The sequence below is a fragment of the Schistocerca gregaria genome, chromosome X, assembly GCF_023897955.1.
Source record: "Schistocerca gregaria isolate iqSchGreg1 chromosome X, iqSchGreg1.2, whole genome shotgun sequence".
Lineage (NCBI taxonomy): Eukaryota > Metazoa > Arthropoda > Insecta > Orthoptera > Acrididae > Schistocerca > Schistocerca gregaria.
In genome coordinates, this window is record NC_064931.1 from 104,021,666 (window position 1) to 104,045,800 (window position 24,135).

The 24,135-nt window shown below is 45.8% G+C and overlaps 1 protein-coding gene across 5 annotated transcripts in view; it reads left to right on the forward strand.

Annotated features, from left to right (window-relative positions):
* The window catches only part of LOC126297857 (protein sickie), a 1,116,277-nt gene that overhangs the window by 186,508 nt on the left and 905,634 nt on the right, over window positions 1-24,135 (forward strand). For all 5 annotated transcript variants that reach the window (XM_049989129.1, XM_049989128.1, XM_049989130.1 and 2 more), the window contains exon 2: window positions 4,103-4,220. In XM_049989129.1, coding sequence (XP_049845086.1) covers window positions 4,103-4,220 — 118 coding nt within the window. The remainder of the gene's footprint in view (window positions 1-4,102; window positions 4,221-24,135) is intronic.

Below are 24,135 nucleotides of genomic sequence, written 5' to 3' on the forward strand. Positions count from 1 at the left end.
AGACCTAACTAACCTAAGGACATCACACACATCCATTCCCGAGGCAGGATTCGAACCTGCGGCTGTAACGGTCGCGCGGTTCCAGACTGAAGCGCCTAGAACCGCTCGGCAACACCGGCCGGCACTGATTTCGGCAGCATTATTTCTTATTGTATTATTAAGATCGTAGCTGCAGCTAGGTGAGATCGAACGGTGAAGCTATCGGTATTTTCTTTAGCTGAAGAAAGTAGGCCTCATTGCATATGGAATAAGGCTTATCAGGTGCTCGATTTTACACTGTACTTTACTATACTACATTGTACTATGTTATACGATACTGCCTAAGTGGCCCATAAGGAAAAGATAAATTGCGTATTCACTCGGGAATACAGTAAAATTTAATTAATGATAGCTTCATCCTGTACGAACTATCACCACAAGTATTATGTGGAAAAACGTGTGGACTAAACTGTCTCTAAGTACGTGTTTGATTGAGTAATTGTGTGATTCATGTGTGTGAAATGTTACATTCTGGATGCATACGATTGTTAACTGCAAGAACCGAGTTAGCTAGGCAGTCTTGGAACGGAAACTAGTTCGGTAATTTCTCTGTAACAAGCAGATTGTGCATAGGAGACATAATTGTAATATCAGTAACCGTAACTGTTCGTACCAATGTTCAAGTTAACTAAAACTTTGCTGAGAAATATCCTCATTCATTTGTACACTCCTAGAAATTGAAATAAGAACACCGTGAATTCATTGTCCCAGGAAGGGGAAACTTTATTGACACATTCCTGGGGTCAGATACATCACATGATCACACTGACAGAACCACAGGCACATAGACACAGGCAACAGAGCATGCACAATGTCGGCACTAGTACAGTGTATACCCACCTTTCGCAGCAATGCAGGCTGCTATTCTCCCATGGAGACGATCGTAGAGATGCTGGATGTAGTCCTGTGGAACGGCTTGCCACGCCATTTCCACCTGGCGCCTCAGTTGGACCAGCGTTCGTGCTGGACGTGCAGACCGCGTGAGACGACGCTTCATCCAGCCCCAACATGCTTAATAGGGGACAGATCCGGAGATCTTGCTGGCCAGGGTAGTTGACTTACACCTTCTAGAGCACGTTGGGTGACACAGGATACATGCGGACGTGCATTGTCCTGTTGGAACAGCAAGTTCCCTTGCCGGTCTAGGAATGGTAGAACGATGGGGTCGATGACGGTTTGGATGTACCGTGCACTATTCAGCGTCCCCTCGACGATCACCAGTGGTGTACGGCCAGTGTAGGAGATCGCTCCCCACACCATGATGCCGGGTGTTTGCCCTGTGTGCCTCGGTCGTATGCAGTCCTGATTGTGGCGCTCACCTGCACGGCGTCAAACACGCATACGACCATCATTGGCACCAAGGCAGAAGCGACTCTCATCGCTGAAGACGACACGTCTCCATTCGTCCCTCCATTCACGCCTGTCGCGACACCACTGGATGCGGGCTGCACGATGTTGGGGCGTGAGCGGAAGACGGCCTAACGGTGTGCGGGACCGTAGCCCAGCTTCATGGAGACGGTTGCGAATGGTCCTCGCCGATACCCCAGGAGCAACAGTGTCCCTAATTTGCTGGGAAGTGGCGGTGCGGTCCCCTACGGCACTGCGTAGGATCCTACGGTCTTGGCGTGCATCCGTGCGTCGCTGCGGTCCGGTCCCAGGTCGACGGGCACGTGCACCTTCCGCCGACCACTGGTGACAACATCGATGTACTGTGGAGACCTCACGCCCCACGTGTTGAGCAATTCGGCGGTACGTCCACCCGGCCTCGCGCATGCCCACTATACGCCCTCGCTCAAAGTCCGTCAACTGCACATACGGTTCACGTCCACGCTGTCGCGGCATGCTGCCAGTGTTAAAGACTGCGATGGAGCTCCGTATGCCACGGCAAACTGGCTCACACTGACGGCGGCGGTGCACAAATGCTGCGCAGCTAGCGCCATTCGACGGCCAACACCGCGGTTCCTGGTGTGTCCGCTGTGCCGTGCGCGTGATCATTGCTTGTACAGCCCTCTCGCAGTGTCCGGAGCAAGTATGGTGGGTCTGACACACCGGTGTCAATGTGTTCTTTTTTCCATTTCCAGGAGTGTATATCTTATTTTCGTGTGAACAGTATTTCATGCCAGGCCACTGTAGGTATAATAAAAATAAATTGTCATTCCAAGAAAATTTTATTTACGAACCATGCTATTGCTATTGTTTCCCACATATAATACAATTAGACACAAAATGTTCAAAGAGTGGTGTTGGAAAACATAATCAGGCCGGATAGTTTCGCTCTGAATGTCTTGTATCTATCAAAGTGTACAGTAAGGCCGGACATTCCTTTAACATTATTATGTCTTTCCTATTAGAAAATGTCGAACAGCTCGGGAAAACTTCCACTAAGGCGACGTCATGGAATTAGCCGTAACTATGAATATTCGACAAAGTATATATCAAATTAATTTATGCCAAATGGTATAAGAAAATTGTTTTCGGTAAATCCCATTCAATTTCCAAAACGCTGCTCTTGTTTTACAGTGAAGCTTGTTTCTGAGTGAATTCTAGTACCTGAAGATTTAATTCGGTTAAACGCCCCATCGACATCACTATTTAAGGTAAACCCAAATTACACTAACAAAATTTCGGAGGCTGTTAAGGGATAATGTAACCTTCGCAGTAGTGGGAAAACCTATAGTATGCAGTCACCAAACGTACAACACCGAACACAAATAATGTGCCGGCCGCGGTGGCCGAGCGGTTTTAGGCGCTTCAGTCCGGAATCGCGCGACTGCTACGGTCGCAGGTTCGAATCCTGCCTCGGGCATGGATGTGTGTGATGTCCTTAGGTTAGCTAGGTTTAAGTAGTTCTAAGTTCCAGGAGACTGATGACCTCAGATGTTAAGTCCCATTGTGCTCAGAACCATTGGAACCATTTTGAACGAATAATGCAACAACACTCAGATGAAACGCGCACACTTTTATCAAGGGTATTTTATCTATTCTGTCAGAGTGCAGTGTAACACGTAATAAATCAAAAACTGCCACTTACAAGTAGTGTCCAAAATGCGGGTCGCCACGATCTCGGCAGAGTGGAATGCGACGCTGCATTGGCTGTGTTTTGGCTCAGTTACGCGGATGTGGCTGCCGTTGTTTCGGGAACAGCTTAGCACAGCGTCGTTGTGCCGCTCTCCCACTGCTTACAGTGCACCCTTACACAACGTGCTTATCTGCCAGCTCTTCATGAGTTAACCTATTCGCACTGCTATGCATCATTGTTCATGTTCGTCTAACACGGCGGGCAAAACAAACCCGAGACAGAACAGAGCAGTACTGAATGCAAGCTAGAGGGCGAAGAGTAATGTGAACCTTACTGTTTTCAACGCAAGTGCTGTGAGTGAAAGGAACAAGCCTGTTTCAAACAAGACATACAACACATGTCGGCAGCATCTGAACCGCAGTGTGAATGTTTCCTGTGGAGTCCAGATAGAAGGATAAATGATGATAAGAAATCAAACGAAATGCAATTTCTCAGTAACGAGCCACCAGACGCGACAGTTCTCTTATAACAATGTTCTCAGAAAATATCGCTGAAAAACCTCCGAAATTTTGTCGATGGCTTTCGTGTCACATGCCTGTGTCCGGCACTAAGCTCGTAATTTTTGTACGACAGCGCAGGAAATCGACCACAAGTCTTTCATAGGACCCATCCCGAAAGTACCCTTAAGTGATTTGGAAGTACCATCGGATTTTTAAACTTCATTAATAATAATTAAGACATAATTAACATAATTATGAAACTCGCTTGTGCCAAATTCGTATCTAGTGACTTTAGCACTGCGCCAGCTTATTCTTTGTGCTGATAGCGATTTCAACACCATTACTGTAGAATACGAGCCCACTGTAATAATAACTGTGTCATCTCGCTACTGATCGACTAAAGCTTACAACCTCGATTTCGTGTGTAATCGTTACGCTAAGTTTTCAGGCTTGCTCAGCGCCCAGCTAGGATCACTATACCGTCACGTATAAAAGCCGCAGCATGGTACGGGGTGACGTAATGCGATACGATGTAATGTTTCAGGTGTACACGGACTGGGCCAACCACTACCTGGAGAAGGCCCGCTGCAAGCGCCGCGTGCTCGACCTACAAGCCGATGTGGTGGACGGCGTGCTGCTCGCTGATGTCATCGAAGCTGTCAGTAAGTACCCCACTCGCTTTACTCTCCTTCTTCGAAAAATAGGGAGTATCCAGCTACGTAGCTCTGGTCGCTAGGGCACGCTAGTACGTTGACACAGGGCGCGGAAGCAGCTCGTTAGAATCATGGGAGTGAAAGTTTTCACCGCCAACGTTTAGCCAGCAAAGAGAGGAGGGATCGTGGCCTAAAGCTCATTATGATTAGTATATGTGCCAGTAGCACGGGCTGAATTTCAAACTTCACTACAGTGTCTCATAAGCTGAGGACATATAACACAGTTTATGGTGATTTATCAATTGGAGAGGAACGTTAAGCTTGTTGGCTTCCCTGGTACTACTCGTGAGGACCGTTCCGTGGTTGCAGCAAAGTAATATGGAAATCAGTCGATGCAGGCTATAGGTCTTTTAACTTTCCTTGGGATGGCGATTGTGAGTTTCCATGGCGCACAGTCCTCAATGAAGAATCAGAGAGCACATTACTACAAAACAACAGTGTAAACGTACCAGAGAAGGCTACACATAGGTCCTAACCTATATCGACGAGCTTCTACGTACTAATAGGGGTATATCCACGTTAACTCACATGAAAGGATTTGGATCACTACGCTTCCATTTTCGAAGATCTTAGCTCGCTCGTTCCCCAGACCTCAATTCCCTAGACTTTTGGTTATGGGGGCACTTGAAGGAATTGGTCTGGTCTACGCCACGCTAATGAATGACGTGCGGACACTACAGGGTTGCGTCTTCAATGCGTGCCGGGTATACATCAAAGGATGCGTCATCCCTTACGTCGGACGGCAGACGGGTGCACTGCCATGAATGGACGCCGCTTTGAACACCTCCTGTAAACATGTGTTTATCGCGGAAAGTATGCATTTCCAGACCCATGTTTAGTGGATTTATCTCAGAAAGCATGCATTTCCGGACCCATGTTCGCTCGATTTACTTTTCTTGTTTCGATGGGTACTACCATCTCTCAAAGTATTCGACACATTCATTTGAACACCTTGTATAAAGAAAGACTGCACAGCGCATTTACTCATTCAGAAATTGCGTTGCGATGTTTTTGTTTGTGGCAAGATCGCGTTAAGCCTTGCGTAAGAAGGCGAAACGTCTACCATCACATGTGAGAAATCAACAGAGGCAGTATCATAGCTTATCGATACTATAGTATATCTTTCCTCTATGCAGATATAGAGCTAATGGATTGAAGAGGGCCATACTCAACACAGTACAGGATTTCAGTGGCCCCACGCGACAACCGCCCGAGAGGACATATCCACTGGAACATACTGATAGACTAAAACTGTGTGCAAGACAGGGACTCGAACTTGCTTTTTGCGGTCCTGTGGTCTACCCTCAGCTCTTGCCGGTGAAGTTCTTAAGTTCCGAGTCCCGGACTGTCACACAGTTTTAACCTGTCAAGACGTAAAATATCAGTGCATACTCTACTGCAGAGTGAAAGTTCATCCTGGAGACAGCCATACTGTTCGCTTGGGCTTGCAGTACCGTACAGCCACGTCACTAATCTCGATTCAAGAAATGGGCTTCTTTGTAGCAAAAGAGCTATCATTACGGACAGTACGACGATGTCTGGAACACAGCAGTATACCAGCATGGTCACCGTCATTGTGCGGCCATTGTGGCTTTCCTTGACACCGTACCAGAGAGGGGCGCCGACGGTGACGTACCTATTGACAACACTGGACTCACGACTAGCTCCATGCCGTCTTTTCAGCAGCATCACAGTTCCACGTAGAGCATCGCGATGAACTTGTGCATGTTAACGAATATGGTCGCGGTGAGCGACCTCTTTGGTGGCAGGTGCAGCTGGCTGTGATAGGTGAGAATGCATGGCAGTACACTTCCCAGGGCGTAGTTGCAATGGACTGGCAACAGGTGCAAGACAGTGACACTTCATGAAAGCAAATTCTGGTTGAATTAGTGTTTTACTCCATTACATCAGTCGCAGCTCGTGGTCTCGCGGTCGCGTTCTCGCTTCCCAAGCACGGGGTCCCGGGTTCGATTCCCTGCGGGGTCAGGGATTTTCACCTGCCTCGAGATGACTCAATGTTTGTGTTGTCCTCATCATTTCATAATCATTCATGAACGTGGCGAGATTGGGCTGAGCAAAGGTTGGGAATTTGTATGGGCTCTGATAACCGTGCAGTTGAGCGCTCCACAAATCAAACATCATCATCACCCATTACAGCATTAGAACAGGAGAGGTGGTCAATGGCGTCCGTGACGTAAGTGGTCACTGCTGGTGCAGCGTGTCGCCTGCCAGAAGGGCGCCTCACTGCATGTTCCCCATGGCGATGACGGCAGCTGGCAAGGAGCTGCGGTGACCACAGTAGCAGGGGCGCTGACTTGGGATGGTGTCAACAGCTAGTGGTGGACAGCAGAAAGTGGCATCGGATGCTCGTCTGCTTCTGCAACTAGGTGGTAAGTGCACTGGGGTAGACGGTCAAACCGTGGCCTCCGGCACGGATGATGACCTGTGGCAGACTGCAGTCACCCAGCAGGTGACCCTCCAGTGGAAAGCCGCTAGGCCATTAGCAGTCAGACTTCTTACAGGCAGCGGCCAGCAGCTGCTGATGACAGAGTAGCTGTTTCCCTCTAAGCCAGGGTCCAAGGCCCGGCTGTTGAACAACCGTGACATCATGCTCCAGTTCTTCTGTCATAACAGCTACTTCACAAATCTGGTGGTACTATTAAGGGTGTTGCAACTTCTCTTTCAGAAGCTCTGTCCGGTGACTTTCACATTATCATCTTGCTCAATACTGGTTCTTGTACAGTTTTGACCTGACATATAGTTACCGATCTGACTTGCGATGCCCTCCTTGTGAAGTCGTTTTGCTGAGTCGTCACAAGAGCTGAGTGCTGCACCGGGTGGGACCTTAGCACAACAGTGTTTCCAGTGAGGTCCTGGCCTACCACGACACAGCGTCCTCGACTGGTGTTCTGGTCAGCACGTTCTTCAGATCTATCATTCACTGAAAACATCTGGTCATGGGTTGATGAGAGGCTGGTGCGCCATCACACAACAACCACGGAAATAGACGAGCTCTGACTCAGGACGGAAGCAGAACGGAATAACGTACCAGTACCTGTCGTCCAAGATTCGTTCGACTCGATGCCCAGCCGTGTTAGAGTCGTTGTTCTTGCCAGAAGTGTCATCTCTGTGTACTAAATTTCACGGCCTGTGTATCCGCACATCATCTGCAAATTTAATTATGTAGTCTTCTTCTTGCTGTACTGTATACCCACAATAAGCAAAATTTTGTTTTTTTGCTACCCTTCTCTGTGTTCGCATTGGAAACGGCTGTAGTGAACATAGTAGTTGGCTATGAATATTGACCGAGAAAGACTAACTGGCTACAAGAGAGAAAAACATCGAACATTTTTTTCCGTCGATTTATCCACGATATTACCTTTCTTCTGGCTCTGTGTATCAACGTAAGACGCTAGCAATATAACTTAGAGTATGTGTGCCCTCTTCTGCAACTAATTTTGTGCTGAAACGTCGGTGAAACTTCATCATGCAGTCCTGAGGCACTGAAGGCAACATTTTGTTTCACTATTTCTGAACTATGGTGAACTGTTGTTGATACGGTTCGGAGCTAATTGATCTGTTACTCAGTGAAAACCTAACATACAGTGTAAAGTTGGTTTCAGTCAGATGTAGTCTTTTTGGGTCTCACTTACATTAGTGTATTATTGCTGCCATCTGTATGTCTTTGTAGCCGGAGCGTAGAAGATTAAAGTGAAGTGACTTAACAACGATGTTATGTTCTTAAGTGTAAGGATAGGAACTAAGCTGTGCTTATAAGAAAAAGGGCAGATACTAAACTGTTGCGACACTGTAGGAAGTATGGTACCATTTAAAAAGTTTTCGTAATCATCGGCTCTCATTTTGCAATCGGCGGAAAGAATTCTTTTGAGCCCAAATCAATAAAACAAATTCCCAGGCCATCACGAAACCTCCACTGGACTTCACTGTCGCTATAACATGATCATGCCCGAATTCGGCAGGATGGTTGTTCAAATACTGGTCCAGCCATCCTCATTTATGTTTAGTGCCTTTCCTCTGACTCGTTGAGACAAATGCCACGGTGGTTGCTATGGAAAGGACAAAACCGAAACCCTTCCCGAATGTGAGGTTGTGGTCCGTGTCTCGTGACCTCAAATCGGTCGGGACAATAAATCCTAATCTTCTTTCCTTCCTAAAACAAGTAAAGGTAAATACTGCTCTCAGGCATCCTTCTGCTGTGTCCTCCAGAAGATAATGGACACTGTCATACACAGTACTAGTACCCACTTGCAGCTGCGTTACTGCTAGCTTGTGACAAAGGACCCACAAGGCGAGACTCATTTTATACTGACGTGTCCCGACATAGGGTAGAGGAAGCATATCACAACGTTAAGCGTGTCAAGTCAGTGTGCAATATGCGACCGGTTAGGAGCAGGGTCATAAAGACTTTCAGTGATGGCAGATAACTGCCCGTATCAGCGCTAAACGCTGTCACAAGGCACCTAAACTATGTGATCAAAAATATCCGGACACTTGGCTGAAAATGACTTACAAGTTCGTGACGTCCTCCACCGGTAATTTTGGAATTCGGTATGGTTTTGGCCCACAATTAGCCTTGATGACAGCATCCACCCTCGCAGGCATACATTCAGTCATGTGCTGGAAGGCTTCTTGGGGAATGGCAGCCCATTCTTCACGGAGTGCTGCATTGAGGAGAGGTGTCGATGTCGGTCGCAGAGGCCTGGCACGAAGTCGGCGTTCCAAAACATCCCAAAGGTGTTCTGTAGGATTCAGGTGAGGACTCTGTGCAGACCAGGCCATTACAGGGATGTTATTGACTTGTAACCACTCCGCCACAGAACGTGCTTTATAAACAGCTGCTCGATCGTGTTGAAAGATGCAATCGTCAGCCCCGAATACCTCTTCAGCAGTGGGAAACAAGTAGGTGCTTAAAACATCAATGTAGGCCTGTGGTGTTATCGTGCCATGCCCAACAACAAGAAGTGCAAGCCCCCTCCATGGAAGTCATGACCACACCATAACACCACCCTCTCCGAATTTTACTGTTGGCACTACACACCCTGGCAGATGACGTTCACCGGGCATTTGCCATAGCCACACCCTGCCATCGGAACGCCACACTGTGTACCGTGATACTTCACTCCACACAACGTTTTTCCACTGTTCAATCGTCCAATGTTTCCGCTCCTTACACCAAGCGAGGCGTCGTTTGGCATTTATCGGCGTGATGTGTGCCTTACGAGCAGCCGCTCGCCCATGAAATCCAAGTTTTCTCACCTCCCGCCTAACTGTCCTAGTACTTGCAGTGGATCCTGATGCCGTTTGGAATTCCTGTGTGATGTTCTGGATAGATGTCTGCCTATTTTGCACATTACGACCCTCTTCAACTGTCGGCGGTCTCTGTCAGTCAATAGACGAGGTAGGCCTGTACGTGTCCCTTCACGTTTCCACTTCGCTATCACATCGGGAACAGTGGACCCACGAATGTTTAGGAGTGTGGAAATCTCGCATACAATCGTATGACACATGTGAGATCCAATCACCTGGCCACGTTCGAAGTCCGTGAGTTCTTGGAGCGCCCCATTCTGCAAAAAGGAAAAAAAGAAAAAAAAAGTGCAAATTTGTGTGAATTTCTAAAGGACCAAACAGCTGAGGTCATCGGTCCCCAAACTTACACAATACTTGAACTGACTTATGCTAAGAACAAAACACACACACACACACACACACACACACACACACACACACACACACACACACACACACACACAAGCGCACACACACCCATGCCTGAGGGAGGAATCGAACCTTCGGCGGGAGTGGCCGCGCAATCCGTGGCATGGCGCCTCAAACAACGCGCCCCCTTTTCTGCTCTCTCACGATGTATAATGACTATTATGATATGGACTACCTGGCAGTAGGCTGCAGCACAATGCGCCTAATACGAAAAACGTATGTTTTTGGGTGTGTTCTGATGCTTTTGCACAGTGCACGAGAGATACCGATTTTGGGACTCGATAAGGGTACTTCTAGGGCGACTAACGTCTAGACCAGTGATTCCCTGCCTGGGGGTAATTACCTCCTGAGAGATAAAACGAAATATTCTGAGAGGAAAAAAAAATTAAGCGTTTCGATTATGTTTCTGTCAGTTATTTTCGAAAGATCATTACTATTATCACAATTTTGTAAGTATCTAGAACTGATTATTTAAGTTAATTACTTTTACTCAATTACTAACATTAATGAAATAGAGGGTACACGTTCCTTTTATAGTCCACTCACTACGTATATATCTTGGCTTTTCTGCAAGTTGTAGATAGATAGTACCTGCAGAAGTCCAGAAGTTGCTTCATTACTCACTTCGAAACAGATAAATGAATTAACTGACAGCATAACACAGCCGAAACAACATAAGAGCTGCTATAGTTCTGTACACAGTATTATTGTTATGGCTCTGAGCACTATGGGACTTAACATCTATGGTCATCAGTCCCCTGGAACTACTTAAACCTAAGTAACCTAAGGACATCACACAACACCCAGCCATCACGAGGCAGAGAAAATCCCTGACACCGCCGTGTGTGGGAGAAGGGGTGGGGGCGGGGCAACGGACGGCAGGGGGTGGCCGGCGATACTAGCTAATTTCTGATTGCTCTCAGGGGTAATGGTCCAAGAAAGGTTGGGAACCACTGATCTAACGGTGTATGGAGTTACCAGTTACTTCTCTGTGGCTGCCACGTGCCTTATGTCAGGTTTCCAGTCTTGGAGTGCTCTAGCTGGTTTCCAACAGCATCTAGCTTAACAATGAATAACGTAATAAGTCGTCAATACGTGACAATGCTTCCACCTTACGTCATACAAATACTTCCTAAGCACATACCAACATGCGAAACGCATATTGGCTCCTCTCAACTTAGCTATCAGAAGTACCTCAGGACAATATTCTTACTCATCCCTAATCATCACGAAGAAGAGCCACATTCTACAGCTGATGATAGTCGTCATTCACTGGATTCAGGAGTAGACCTAAGTCAAAGACAGCTCAGTGCAACTTAATATTGTACTATTGTCACACACCAATTCTTGCTGCAGTTAAGTATCTGTATAGTTTCTAGACCTACTTGGCCCTGTGATGAGGCTGCATAGTTGCTTAGTCCCTGCGTGCAAGTAAGCCACCTCAAAACAGCAACTACTTTCGGTAGTAGGTGTTCCATTTCTGTAACATTGTTCAATATAGTACATCCTGATATTTAAACTGAATTATTACGTTACTACCATGGACATGGATACATATAGCTCCTGATAAATCTCTCTGACGGTTTAGCAAACTAGTGGACGCTAAAATAGTGTCCCACTGGAACTCAATTGGTGTATGCAGGGTTGCTCCAGCATATTTCGATCACCACACTTACGTGTCGCTTGCCAAAAATGGCTCTGAGCACTATGGGACTTAACATCTGAGGTCATCAGTCCCCTAGACTTAGAACTACTTAAACCTAACTAACCTAAGGAAATCACACACACCCATGCCCGAGGCAGGATTCGAACCTGCGACCGTAGCGGTCGCGTGGTTCGAGACTTGAGCGCCTAGAACCGCCCGGCCACCTCGGCCGGCTTTCGATTCCCAGCTACGGCCTCTGCCTCACCTAGGAGATTGTTTGTAACCTGAAGAGGCAAGGTACTGTGTACAGTCAAGACACCAGCAGCTGCCGTAGCGTGTGGGAGAGTCAACCTCGTCACTTCGTGGCGTGGAAGTCACAACACACAGCGCTGCAGTCGCGGGCACTGAGTTACGTCCGCGCGGTCATGTGCTCACGTGATACCCGCCACGTCCTGAGCCGCTTCAGATGCTGCGATTCTGCCAGACGCTTCGAGGACTATTCATTCTGACTGCCCACGAGCCCATAGCCTCGTGGGATCGTATCGTTACGGCGCCTTACTGCTCACCAGTCGACTGCCTTAGCGAGCCTCCAACCTCGTCGGACCGTGCCGTTGCCAGTGGGCTGCCTGTGACGTCCACACCTCGTATTACCATGTCGTCTCAGCACTGGCTGATCATTTGCTTCAAATGGTTCAAATGGCTCTAAGCACTATGGGACTTAACATCTGAGGTCATCAGTCCCCTAGACTTAGAACTACTTAAACCTAACTAACCTAAGTACATCACACGCAACCATGCCCGAGGCAGGATTCGAATCTGCGACCGTAGCAGCAGCGCGGTTCCGAACTGAAGTGCGTAAAACAGCTCGGTCACAGCGGCCGGCGCTCATTAGTTGACTGCCTACCAGTTCCCAGCCTTGTGGGACTGTGTCGTTATTAATCTTCCCTGCACCTCAAGACTTTACTGTTCTCAAGTTTTATAGACATTCATTCTAAGAAATTGTATTTACACTGAAGAGCCAAAGAAATTGGTACACTTGTCTAATATCGTGTAGAGGCCCCGCGAGCACCCAGAGGTGCCGCAATACGATGTGGTAAGTACTCGAATAAGGTTTGAAGTAGTACTGGAGGGAACTGCAGGCTGTCCATAAATCCGTAAAAGCACGATGGGGTGGATATCTCTTCTGAACAGCACGTTGCAAGGTATCCCAGATATAATGTAATTCTTCACGCTTTCCCGGCAATCTAATATCTTGGGTTGTCCGGTGTTCTGCCGGATATCAGCGTAGTACTTGCACGATATTTCCGTAGCGTAACTCCTTACCTTCATCAGGTGCGACCTGAGACTACTCCTCGAGTGGACCTGGTCCAGTATTTATGTCTGTGGCCTTCCCCCTTCACGACGCTGATATCCGGCAGAACACCTGAGAACCCAAAATGTCGTCTCAGATATGCTCAATAATGTTCAGGTCTGGGGTGTTTAGTGACCAGCAGAAGTGTTTAAACTCAGAAAAGTGTTTCTGGAGCCACTCTGTAGCAATTGTGGACGTGTGGGATGTTGCATTGTCCTGCTGGAATAGCGCAAGTTCGTCGGAATGCAAAATGGACATGAATGGATGCAGGTCCTCAGACAGGACGCTTACGTACGTGTCACCTGTCAGAATCGTATCTAGACGTATCAGGTGTTCCATATCACTCCAAATGCACACGCCCCAGACCATTACAGAGGCTCCACCAGCTTGAACAGTTCCCTGCTGACATGCAGGGTCCATGGATTCATGAGGTTGTCTCCATACCCGTACACGTCCATCCGCTCGATACAATTTGAAGCAAGACTCGTCCGACCAGGCTAGGCGTAGAGCTTTGTGTCATGCAGTCATCAAGGATACACGAGAGAGCCTTCGGCTCCCAAAAACCCATACCCATGATGTTTCGTTGAATGGTTCACTAGCTGACACTTGTTGTTGGCGCACACTGAAATCTGTAGCAATTTGCGGAAGGGTTGCACTTCTGTCCCTTTGAACGATTTACTTCGGTTGTCGTTGGACCCGTTCTTGTAGGATCTTTATCCGATGTCGGAGGTTTGATAGTTTACCGGTTTCCTGATATTCGCGGTACACTAGTGAAATGGTCGTGCGGGAAAATCCCCATTTCATCGCTACCTAGGAGATACTGTGTCCCACCACCAGTGCGCCGACTATAGCACCACGTTCAAACTCCCTTAAACCTCGATAACCTGCCATTGTGGCAGCAGTATCCGATCTAACAACCGCGCCAGATACTTGTTATCTTATACAGGCGTTGCCGTTCGCAGCGGCGCAGCCTGCCTGTTATTTGTACCTACAATCATATACTGTTAGTTGCATGACATGACTTCACACAGGTAAGTTGATAAATATTCAGTTCCATTAATTATTTCCCTTCTTACAGTTAATTAGATACATCGGGGAAGAGCAGGCGTAATGGCCACACCAAGTTTGTGCCATATTATTAGGTAAGTTGTATCCGATTTAGAAACAGTTGCACGGCGTACAATCACTGTCCTACCCACCGTTATGGCTAAAGCGTCATGCAATCTTTTTTAAAATGTAGAAGGCATATCCTGATAGTCAGTACAGTCATTTCTTTAACGCTGTATGAAAACTGCAGACAATATCACTACATCCAATGATTTCACTGCTAATTATTTCTTCTTCTCCTTTCATTTCATTACTGTGAGGGAGACCTGTTATTTTCTGCAGCCTTGGGGGCCTGCTTTAGCTGGATCACGACAGGGAAGTGTCATGAACGTGTTCGTTGCTGAAAACCGCCCCCAGGCAGGTACAGAACAGGAAAGTCACAGTGTCGCATTGTCCACACACAGGCATGGAGGAAGGCGACTTGAGTTCCATAAAAACTGCATTGTGCGAGGCGCTGTATGAAGTTCTTTTTGGTGACGTAAGACCTGAAAGCCAGCAGAAAAAGTTGTATCTTACACCCGGGGGACTGTGCCACACAGTAATGTACATTTAAATCCGAATAAGAAGGTCTCACTCATAGTAATTATTTCAGCAGAATGCACGTCTTCACGTGTATGTTTGCTTGAAAGGCATTTGGTTGGGACTGGAAATATGTCATGTAGTGGGAGTGATTTTCTTCTTCCTTCGTGCACCATAGTATTATTAGTGAACCACGATAAAATCATCAAGAGAAGGAATTTGTTAAATTTGTGTATAAAATTATTAGTTTTTGCAGCTCGCAAGGTCTGCATCAACTGGCCGACGAGATTCCTACCCTGGCAGAACGAGCTAAAGTTTCAGTGTCAAGTAAGAACACACCTGCGGTAGAGAGGTCGAGGCGAACAATTGCCTCAGGGGCGCCAAAGGGTATACTTGCTGCTGGAACGTCGAAAAGTATGTGTGCTTCTGAGATACTGCAGAATATACTTCTGAGAGAGAGAGAGAGATGTTTCGGGCTTAAAGCAGAGTACAGACGTCTAGCTGGACACAGAATTTTCAGCCATTACTGCGATTGTGTTACTCACTCACACTGCTTAGGAGCGCTAAGCAAGAGCCGGCGATAGAATCGCCGAGGCGAAGGGGACACGAATCTATTTAATTTGCATCAGGGTTTAATTGTGCAGTTTTAACATCAGCAGCTAGCTAGTTGCACCCATCATACATTTTGGTGACTCTATTGGTATTCGTTCTTGCTTTTCCGGGCTATGAAGTCACCAGCCATATCCACATTTTATTTGATGTCTTGTGGCAACTAAGCAAACTGTTAAAGTGGCCGCCAGTTTCCTTTTGTAGTTGGGTGATTCCCTTCATTAATACATCTTTGTGAGGTGTGGTACCCATATGTTTATGCTTAGTTGCGCCACCCCGTGACATTGTTCTCTGAAACTTGCTTAATCTTATGGGTAGCTTCCCGTCCGTGTGTATCATCGGGGATTGGACATTTAGGATCTTAGGGATATCCTAAACAGCTTACACTGCCTGATACTCTTTATTCTCTTTGAACTAAAGGAAACCACCTAAATAATTAATAATCCGAAAAATAGCTATTGTGTTCCACCGGGTAGAGTATAATGGCCACGTAGGTAAAAATGGCTACATAAATTGAGAAAACTAGTTTTATCTTCGATTCCTGGTGCCTCATCAGATTCTTTCTGAGATAGGGAGGGCTGATACTGGGTTCATTCAGCCATTATGAGACGGAATGTGGAGCTGCTGGGGTAAAGAAACAGCAGCATCATCAGGACTCATCTACTGGCAATAACGGCTGGAGAGATTGGCGGCATACTAATCTCACGCCCCACAATCATATAAAGATCACTCCTTGTACTGCCTTCTAGGCGGCACACAGTCAGTCGGAACAGGACTACGGCCCATCCGTGAATGGTATTTCTTTTTTTTTCCTCAAGAAATTATTCATCATTACTAATGAAAAATAGTAAAATGATTCAAAAATTTAGGCACAGTTCTCGTCCCGTCATTTTCATCCTCTCCAATAGCAAAATTGCACATCCTGCACACAGGGCCTCCACCTCAATCTTGGAAACCTTTTCTTGAAACCGACAAATCGCTCGTTTCCAGACATTCTGGTCTCCTTGTTAAAATTTTGAGAAATATTATTCCTGTCTGCCAGTTCAAATACTGCACATTGCAAGTCCTGAACTATCATGTCAAAAAATGCGGTCAAATATTGTCTTCGACAATAGGAGTTGGTCGCAAATTCCGTTTCCTTGTTTGGAGTTAAATACTGGACTTAAATCCTCCAAATACTTCCTTGTGGTCAGTAGTACGTAGATTTTTCTTTAAAACTCTCCTTTTCAACATATTCCTTCTTGCTCGGTAGGTTGTTGCAGTAGTTTCCTTCACTACCTGTATTCTTATCTCCATGCCACGTAACACCCATGAGTGACTGTCTCCCTTGCGGTTACAAGTGTACACCATCGCTGTATGGAAAAAAAATTATTATTGGTAACAATTATTTCTCATTATTATTGTTATTATTAAGTAATTGTTATGTTAATTATTAATGTTATTTTATATTATGATACATGTTTATTATAATTACATTCAATATCTTTTCATGTAAATAACGATAGAAACGAAAGGAAAACACACAGCGACAGTCATTTTGCCCGCCTAGATTCCGTTTTCCAGAAGTTTTTGTTTGTCGGCGACGACCACCAGTGAAGCACTTTTGACAGGGGAATTTTCCGCTACAGAACCACTTTTTCAACACACTTACGTTAGAAAAACCTATCTTGTTATTTAAATTATTAATTAAATAATTATTAACTAAATAATTATACAAAATAAGGATCTCAAAAACACAAAAACCGTGGCTGCGAGACGACGTGAATTCTTGGCTCCGATTTACGATGTATAACCGAAGGGGTTTCGACTGACACCTGAATGCATCATGCCCGACATTTACGTAAAACTGATATTAGTCACGTCCTGTGTACGAGCACAACTCTCTGATAGTTAAAGAATATTTGAACATATTAAACGAGATTACGTCTTGTTATGTGCGTTACTGCACATGGCTAACAGGAATTATTTCAATACACAGACGCTGTTGAATACTGAAGCACAGTGGCACGTACTATGTGGAGAGACGGGGGACATCGGTGAGCAGGTCCCCTCCAGAAGCCCCACGCTGCTGCTCCGGTCAGTGCTGTGAGATTAATTTCTCTTGGGAGATGGACCTCAGAAATCAACCTCCCCTACGCCCAGAGCATCGAAATAATGTACACAGCGCCTACGACTCCCCTGTAGAACGTGACACGTACAGGAGTGAGTTCGCGTTTACCTTCACACTGAACTCAGTCACATTTATAACTCCTGATCTGGCTCCTCTGAAAGCATTAATTCATTAAATCTGATTCTGACTCGCTCTTAGCTTCTGGACGATAATGAACGTGGATGAGATTTTGAAGTTTTTGGCGGACGTATGAAGGGAAAGAAGAAATGATTAGAGTACCTTTATCCTCCATGCACCTCATAAGACACAGGTTACGTTTGTAATTCTTTTAAGTGAATCGTACTAAGTTATTGTCTTAACAGGATAAAACTTGGCATAGTTTGTTTACTGAAAGAGTACACAGGCCGAAGCCGAGTTCCACTGACCAAATTTCGGAAGTTTTCAGGGATATTTTCTGAGTATTTTGGTACAAGGGACCCTGGATCACCGTTGGGTCGTTACAGAGTAATTACGTAGTTATGATTTATTCGGTTTGTTATCCTAGTTTCGTTATGTCTGTAAAAATAGTCCCAGAACAATGAAAAAGCCAGTAATATGCAGTCATCAAAGCGTACAACACCAAACACGATGTCCGGCTTCTCGGCGGCTCGTGGGTAACAGATGCAGAAGTGGTTGCCGTCACTGCGGAGATAACTCTTTCGTTGCATTCAGAGAAACTATACACGGGGTACATATCTGTCAACTCTTCGTCAGTAAAGCTATTCACATTGCTGTCTATCACTGTCAACGTACAACAAACACTACTGAAAAAACGAACCGCAGACAGAACCGAGCAATACTGAATGCAAGCTTCAGGGCGAATAATAAAGTGGATCCTACTGTCACCAACAGCAAGTATCGCGTGTGAAAGGCACAGTTGTATTTCCAAACAATACACACAGCGGGCACCGTCGAAATTTGCACAGATATACAGTTGTTTACAGTGCAATAGAGGCACAAAGATAAATGAGGATACAACTAACTCCTCAGTTTCGATTTTAAAGCGCCTTGATTACTGCTAAGATTTTTGAATTCGAGTGGTAGCTTTTTTCATTTCGAGTGGTAGCTTATTAAAAATGGATGCAGCAATATCCTGCACACCTTTCTGCACAAGAGTTAAGGAAGTCAGATACAAATGCAGGTTTGGTTATTGACTATTGACTGAGTGAAAGCTGCTTATTCTTGGGAATAAGCTAATATTATTAACAAGAAATCACAATAAGCAATATATATATATTGGGAGCAAATGTTAAAATTCCCAGGCTCGTGAACAAGGGTCGACAAGAGTTCTCGAACGTACACCACTTATTGTCCAAACCACTCGTTTCTGATCCAAAAATATCCTTTTAGAATGGGAAGAGTTACCCCAAAATATAACGCCATACGACATAAGCGAATGAAAACAATCAAAGTAGACTAATTTTCGTGTCGGCCGATCACTCACTTCAGATACCGGTCGAATAGTAAAAATGGTAGCATTAAATCTTTGAACAAGATCCTGAACATGGGCTTTCCATGACTGTTTACTGTCTAGTTCAACACCTAGACATTTGAACTGTTCAGTTTCACTAATCATATACCCATTCTGTGAAATTAAAACTTCATGTTTTGTCGAATTGTGTCTTAGAAACTGTAAAAACTGAGTTTTGTTGTGATTTAGCGTTAGTTTATTTTCTACAAATCATGAGCTTATGTCATGAACTGCACTATTTGAAACCGAGCCAATGTTGCACACAACATCCTTTGCTACCAAGCTAGTGTCGTCAGCAAACAGAAATATTTTAGAGTTACCTGTATTACTAGAAGGCACATCATTTATATAAATAAGGAACAGGAGCGGTCACAACACTGATCCCTCGGGTACCCCCACTTGACTGTACCCCAATCAGATCCCACATCTTAGCCGTTGTCAATAGTGTGAATAATGACTTTTTTCCTGTCTGTTGATAAAGTAAGAGATGAACCATTTGTGAGCTACTCCCGATTTTCCGTAATGGCCCACCTTCTGGAGCAATATTTTGTGATCAATACAATCAAACGCCTTAGTTAAATCGAAAAATATGGCTAGCGTTCGTAACCTTTCGTTTAACCCATCCAGTACCTCACAGAGAAAAGAGAATATAGGATTTTCAGCTGTTAAACGACTTATAAAGCCGAACTGTACATTTGATAACAAATCGTGTGATATAAAATGATGAATTATCCTTACATACACAGTCTTTTCAGTAACTTTAGAAAACACTGATTGCATAGAAATAGGTCTAAAAATTGTCTACATAATCGCTTTCTTCCTTTTTATAAAGTGGTTTTACTACTGAGTACTTTAATCGTTCATGAAACTCATCATTCATAAAGTAAAAATTACAAATATGGCTAAGTACAGGGCTAACATGTGCAGCGAAGTACTTTAATATTCTGCTAAGCACTCCATGATAACCACGAGAGTCCTTAGTCTTTAGTGATTTAATTATTGACTCAATCTCCCGCTTGTCTGTATCAAAGAGGAGTATTTGCCAAGAGAGTTATATAATTCCCTGTAGAAACTAAATTTTTATTTAATTCACCTGAAAGGCTCAGATTATGATCGTTGAATACTGTACAAAAAATGGTTCAAATTGCTCTGAGCACTATGGGACTTAATAGCTGAGGTTATCAGTCCCCTAGAACTTAGGACTACTTAAACCTTACTAACCTAAGGACCTCAGACACATCCATGCCCGAGGCAGGATTCGAACCTGCGACCGTAGCGGTCGCGCGGTGCCATACTGAAGCACCTAGAACCGCTCGGCCACATCGGACGGCCAATACTGTACATATATGTGAATTATCAGTTACAGAAATATTTTTACTACTAACTGACTTTATATCGTCGACATGGGGTTCCTGACCAGACACTTCCTTCATAACTGACCATATGGTTTTAATTTTATCGCCGGCTGTGGTGGCCGTGCGTTTCTAGGCGTTGCAGTCCGGAACCGCGGGACTGCTACGGTCGAAGGTTCGAATCCTGCCTCGGGCATGGATGTGTGTGATGTCCTTAGATTAGTTAGGTTTAAGTAGTTCTAAGTTCTAGGGGACTGATGACCTAAGATGTTAAGTCCCATAGTGCTCAGAGCCATTTGAACCATTTTTTTAAATTTTATCCTGGGAATTAGCTATTCTATTTGCATACCACATACTCTTTGCCGCCACTCTTGATCCTTGACAAGGTTTAAAAAACTATCTGTTGCTCTTGGATTAACTATCCCACATAGTTTGCATTCATATGTGACATTTGTTGGAGTACAAAAGCCTTTTAGTGTTAAAATTTGTGTGTCATGATCTGAAAGTCCATTCACCCTTTTACTAACAGAATGCCCATTTAGTAGTGAAGAATGAATAAAAATATTGTCGATGGCAGTCTACTGTTCCCCTGCACCCTAGTTGGAAAAAACACAGTCTGCATTAGATCATATGAATTTAGGAGATCTACCAACATCCTTTTTCTTGCACCTTCATATACAAAATTTATATTGAAGTCAACACATATAACTAATTCCTGGTACTTCCTACAAAGTGAATCAAGAACCCTCTCTAGCTCTAGCAGAAATGCTCTGAAGTCAGAGTTACGGGACCTATAAACAACAACAATTAGAAGTTTAATTTCTGTAAATTCAGCTGCTCCTGCGGAATATTCAAATATCTGTTCAGACGTGATACGTCTATGGACTCAAATGGAATACTGCTTTTTACGTACATAGCCACTCTCCCACCCCGCAAGGAACTCGCTGAAAAACAGCCTGCTAATCTGTATCCTGGTAAAGGAAGCCTCTGAATTGTCAAACTATTTAAGTGGTGCTCCGACATACCAATAATTTCAGGATCAAGATCTATAAGCATTTCACTAACTTTATCTCTAATACCTCTTGTATTTAGATGAAATATGCTAACTCTTCCTCTACTTGGAAACATGACGTCTTCTGAAGCTGAGCCCTTAGTTATAGGGACTCCCTTTAAGGAGGTATACTTATCAGCTGGCTTCAATCTAAAACAGGTGCAGCTGTAACGCCAAGTACTACAGGAATTTTTCCATAAGTGATCCCACCACCATCCACTACACTGTCACCTATAAGTTAACCAGCCTCCCCTTCCCATATCTATTGAGGTGCAGGCCATGTCTAGTGAAACCCGATCTACTGATAGACCCAACTGGCACCACTGAAATGTGACCCATGCCCTCTGACATGAGCGCCTTCTCGAGCACCATGTTAACACGCCTAACAGTCGCATTAACATGAGTCCGATCATGACGCTGAAATAGGTGCACGAAATGCACATTAGTGCCACCAGTTTGAGTATCTATCTTTACCAGGTCACCACCTACATCATATTCCCCGTCCCTGTCAAGACTGTTCCCTGCTCCACCCACTATCACTACCTGATCCTGCTCCGTAAAATTCCTACATAACTCTCCTATGCTGTCAGTCACCTGAGCCAACCCTGCACTAGGCTTCACAATGCCGGTGGCCTGGTACTCACTCCCCAACACTTACTGCAACTGCTGGCCCACACCTGGACTGTGCGCACTGCCTAGCAACTGAACCTTCTTCTTTCTGTTAGACGTTGCAACTGACCTCGGCCTCCCAACTGCTGAGGACTGCAGCATGTTGCCTACATCTACAGCTACACGAGGCTCCTCTCCACTCAGCTCTGACAGTTGGTTTGCATGTACGCAGTTTACCTGTCTGAATACCTCCTCCTCCTAGCTACCTTCTTCCCAACTGCCAGTTCCCATTCCTCACCACCCTTCACCCTTCTCAACCTATCTAATTCCTCCTGTGCGAGTTGTATCTGCACCTGAAGCGCACAGATCTTACGCTCCTGCTCCTCTGTCAACTTATTTCTACCACAGTTTCTGCACTCCCAGGAGAGAATCTCGCTAGAATGCCCACGGGCTTCCCCACTGCATTCCCCCCAGTGAAAATACTTTGTACAAATCCCACACCGTAACCCACTACGTACGTTTCAGGTATTTTTGTATCTTTTTAGGTCATCCGTTTGCAGCATCCCTTTTGCTTCTCAGAAAAAGTGGAACATAAGCTTTTCGGCAGTTGAAATGGGCTTCACCTTTTCTTGCTTCGACGCCAAGGGCTTCCACCCACAGCGCCTTGATCGTTGTTCCGTTTGTGGCGGGAAGTTGTCGTGCCACGTTTCTTCCACAGTATCAAATCGGCGCTCAAAATCAGTTGGATCATTTTTAAAAACACTAACATCGCTGAAGACGCTATTTCTGGGAATGTACACTCCTGGAAATTGAAATAAGAACACCGTGAATTCATTGTCCCAGGAAGGGGAAACTTTATTGACACATTCCTGGGGTCAGATACATCACATGATCACACTGACAGAACCACAGGCATATAGACACAGGCAACAGAGCATGCACAATGTCGGCACTAGTACAGTGTATATCCACCTTTCGCAGCAATGCAGGCTGCTATTCTCCCATGGAGACGATCGTAGAGATGCTGGATGTAGTCCTGTGGAACGGCTTGCCATGCCATTTCCACCTGGCGCCTCAGTTGGACCAGCGTTCGTGCTGGACGTGCAGACCGCGTGAGACGACGCTTCATCCAGTCCCAAACATGCTCAATGGGGGACAGATCCGGAGATCTTGCTGGCCAGGGTAGGAGATCGCTCCCCACACCATGATGCCGGGTGTTGGCCCTGTGTGCCTCGGTCGTATGCAGTCCCGATTGTGGCGCTCACCTGCACGGCGCCAAACATGCATACGACCATCATTGGCACCAAGGCAGAAGCGACTCTCATCGCTGAAGACGACACGTCTCCATTCGTCCCTCCATTCACGCCTGTCGCGACACCACTGGAGGCGGGCTGCACGATGTTGGGGCGTGAGCGGAAGACGGCCTAACGGTGTGCGGGACCGTAGCCCAGCTTCATGGAGACGGTTGCGAATGGTCCTCGCCGATACCCCAGGAGCAACAGTGTCCCTAATTTGCTGGGAAGTGGCGGTGCGGTCCCCTACGGCACTGCGTAGGATCCTACGGTCTTGGCGTGCATCCGTGCGTCGCTGCGGTCCGGTCCCAGGTCGACGGGCACGTGCACCTTCCGCCGACCACTGGCGACAACATCGATGTACTGTGGAGACCTCACGCCCCACGTGTTGAGCAATTCGGCGGTACGTCCACCCGGCCTCCCGCATGCCCACTATACGCCCTCGCTCAAAGTCCGTCAACTGCACATACGGTTCACGTCCACGCTGTCGCGGCCTGCTACCAGTGTTAAAGACTGCGATGGAGCTCCGTATGCCACGGCAAACTGACTGACACTGACGGCGGCGGTGCACAAATGCTGCCCAGCTAGCGCCATTCGACGGCCAACACCGCGGTTCCTGGTGTGTCCGCTGTGCCTTGCGTGTGATCATTGCTTGTACAGCCCTCTCGCAGTGTCCGGAGCAAGTATGGTGGGTCTGACACACCGGTGTCAATGTGTTCTTTTTTCCATTTCCAGGAGTGTATTTACTCATAATTCTACAAATGCGGCGCCCATCTTGCACCAAACATTCTCATTGTTAATTTTTCATGCAAAATGTGTTGTACTCTTTCCTCTGATATTTCTGTCATGATAGCTATCCATGTTATCAACTGCAGCTGCAGTTTTTGGATGTACCTTGCGGTTATCAGCTTCACGTGTTTAACCGCCCAATACGTAAATATCAATAATGAAGCGGCAGATTTTTTTTATAAAC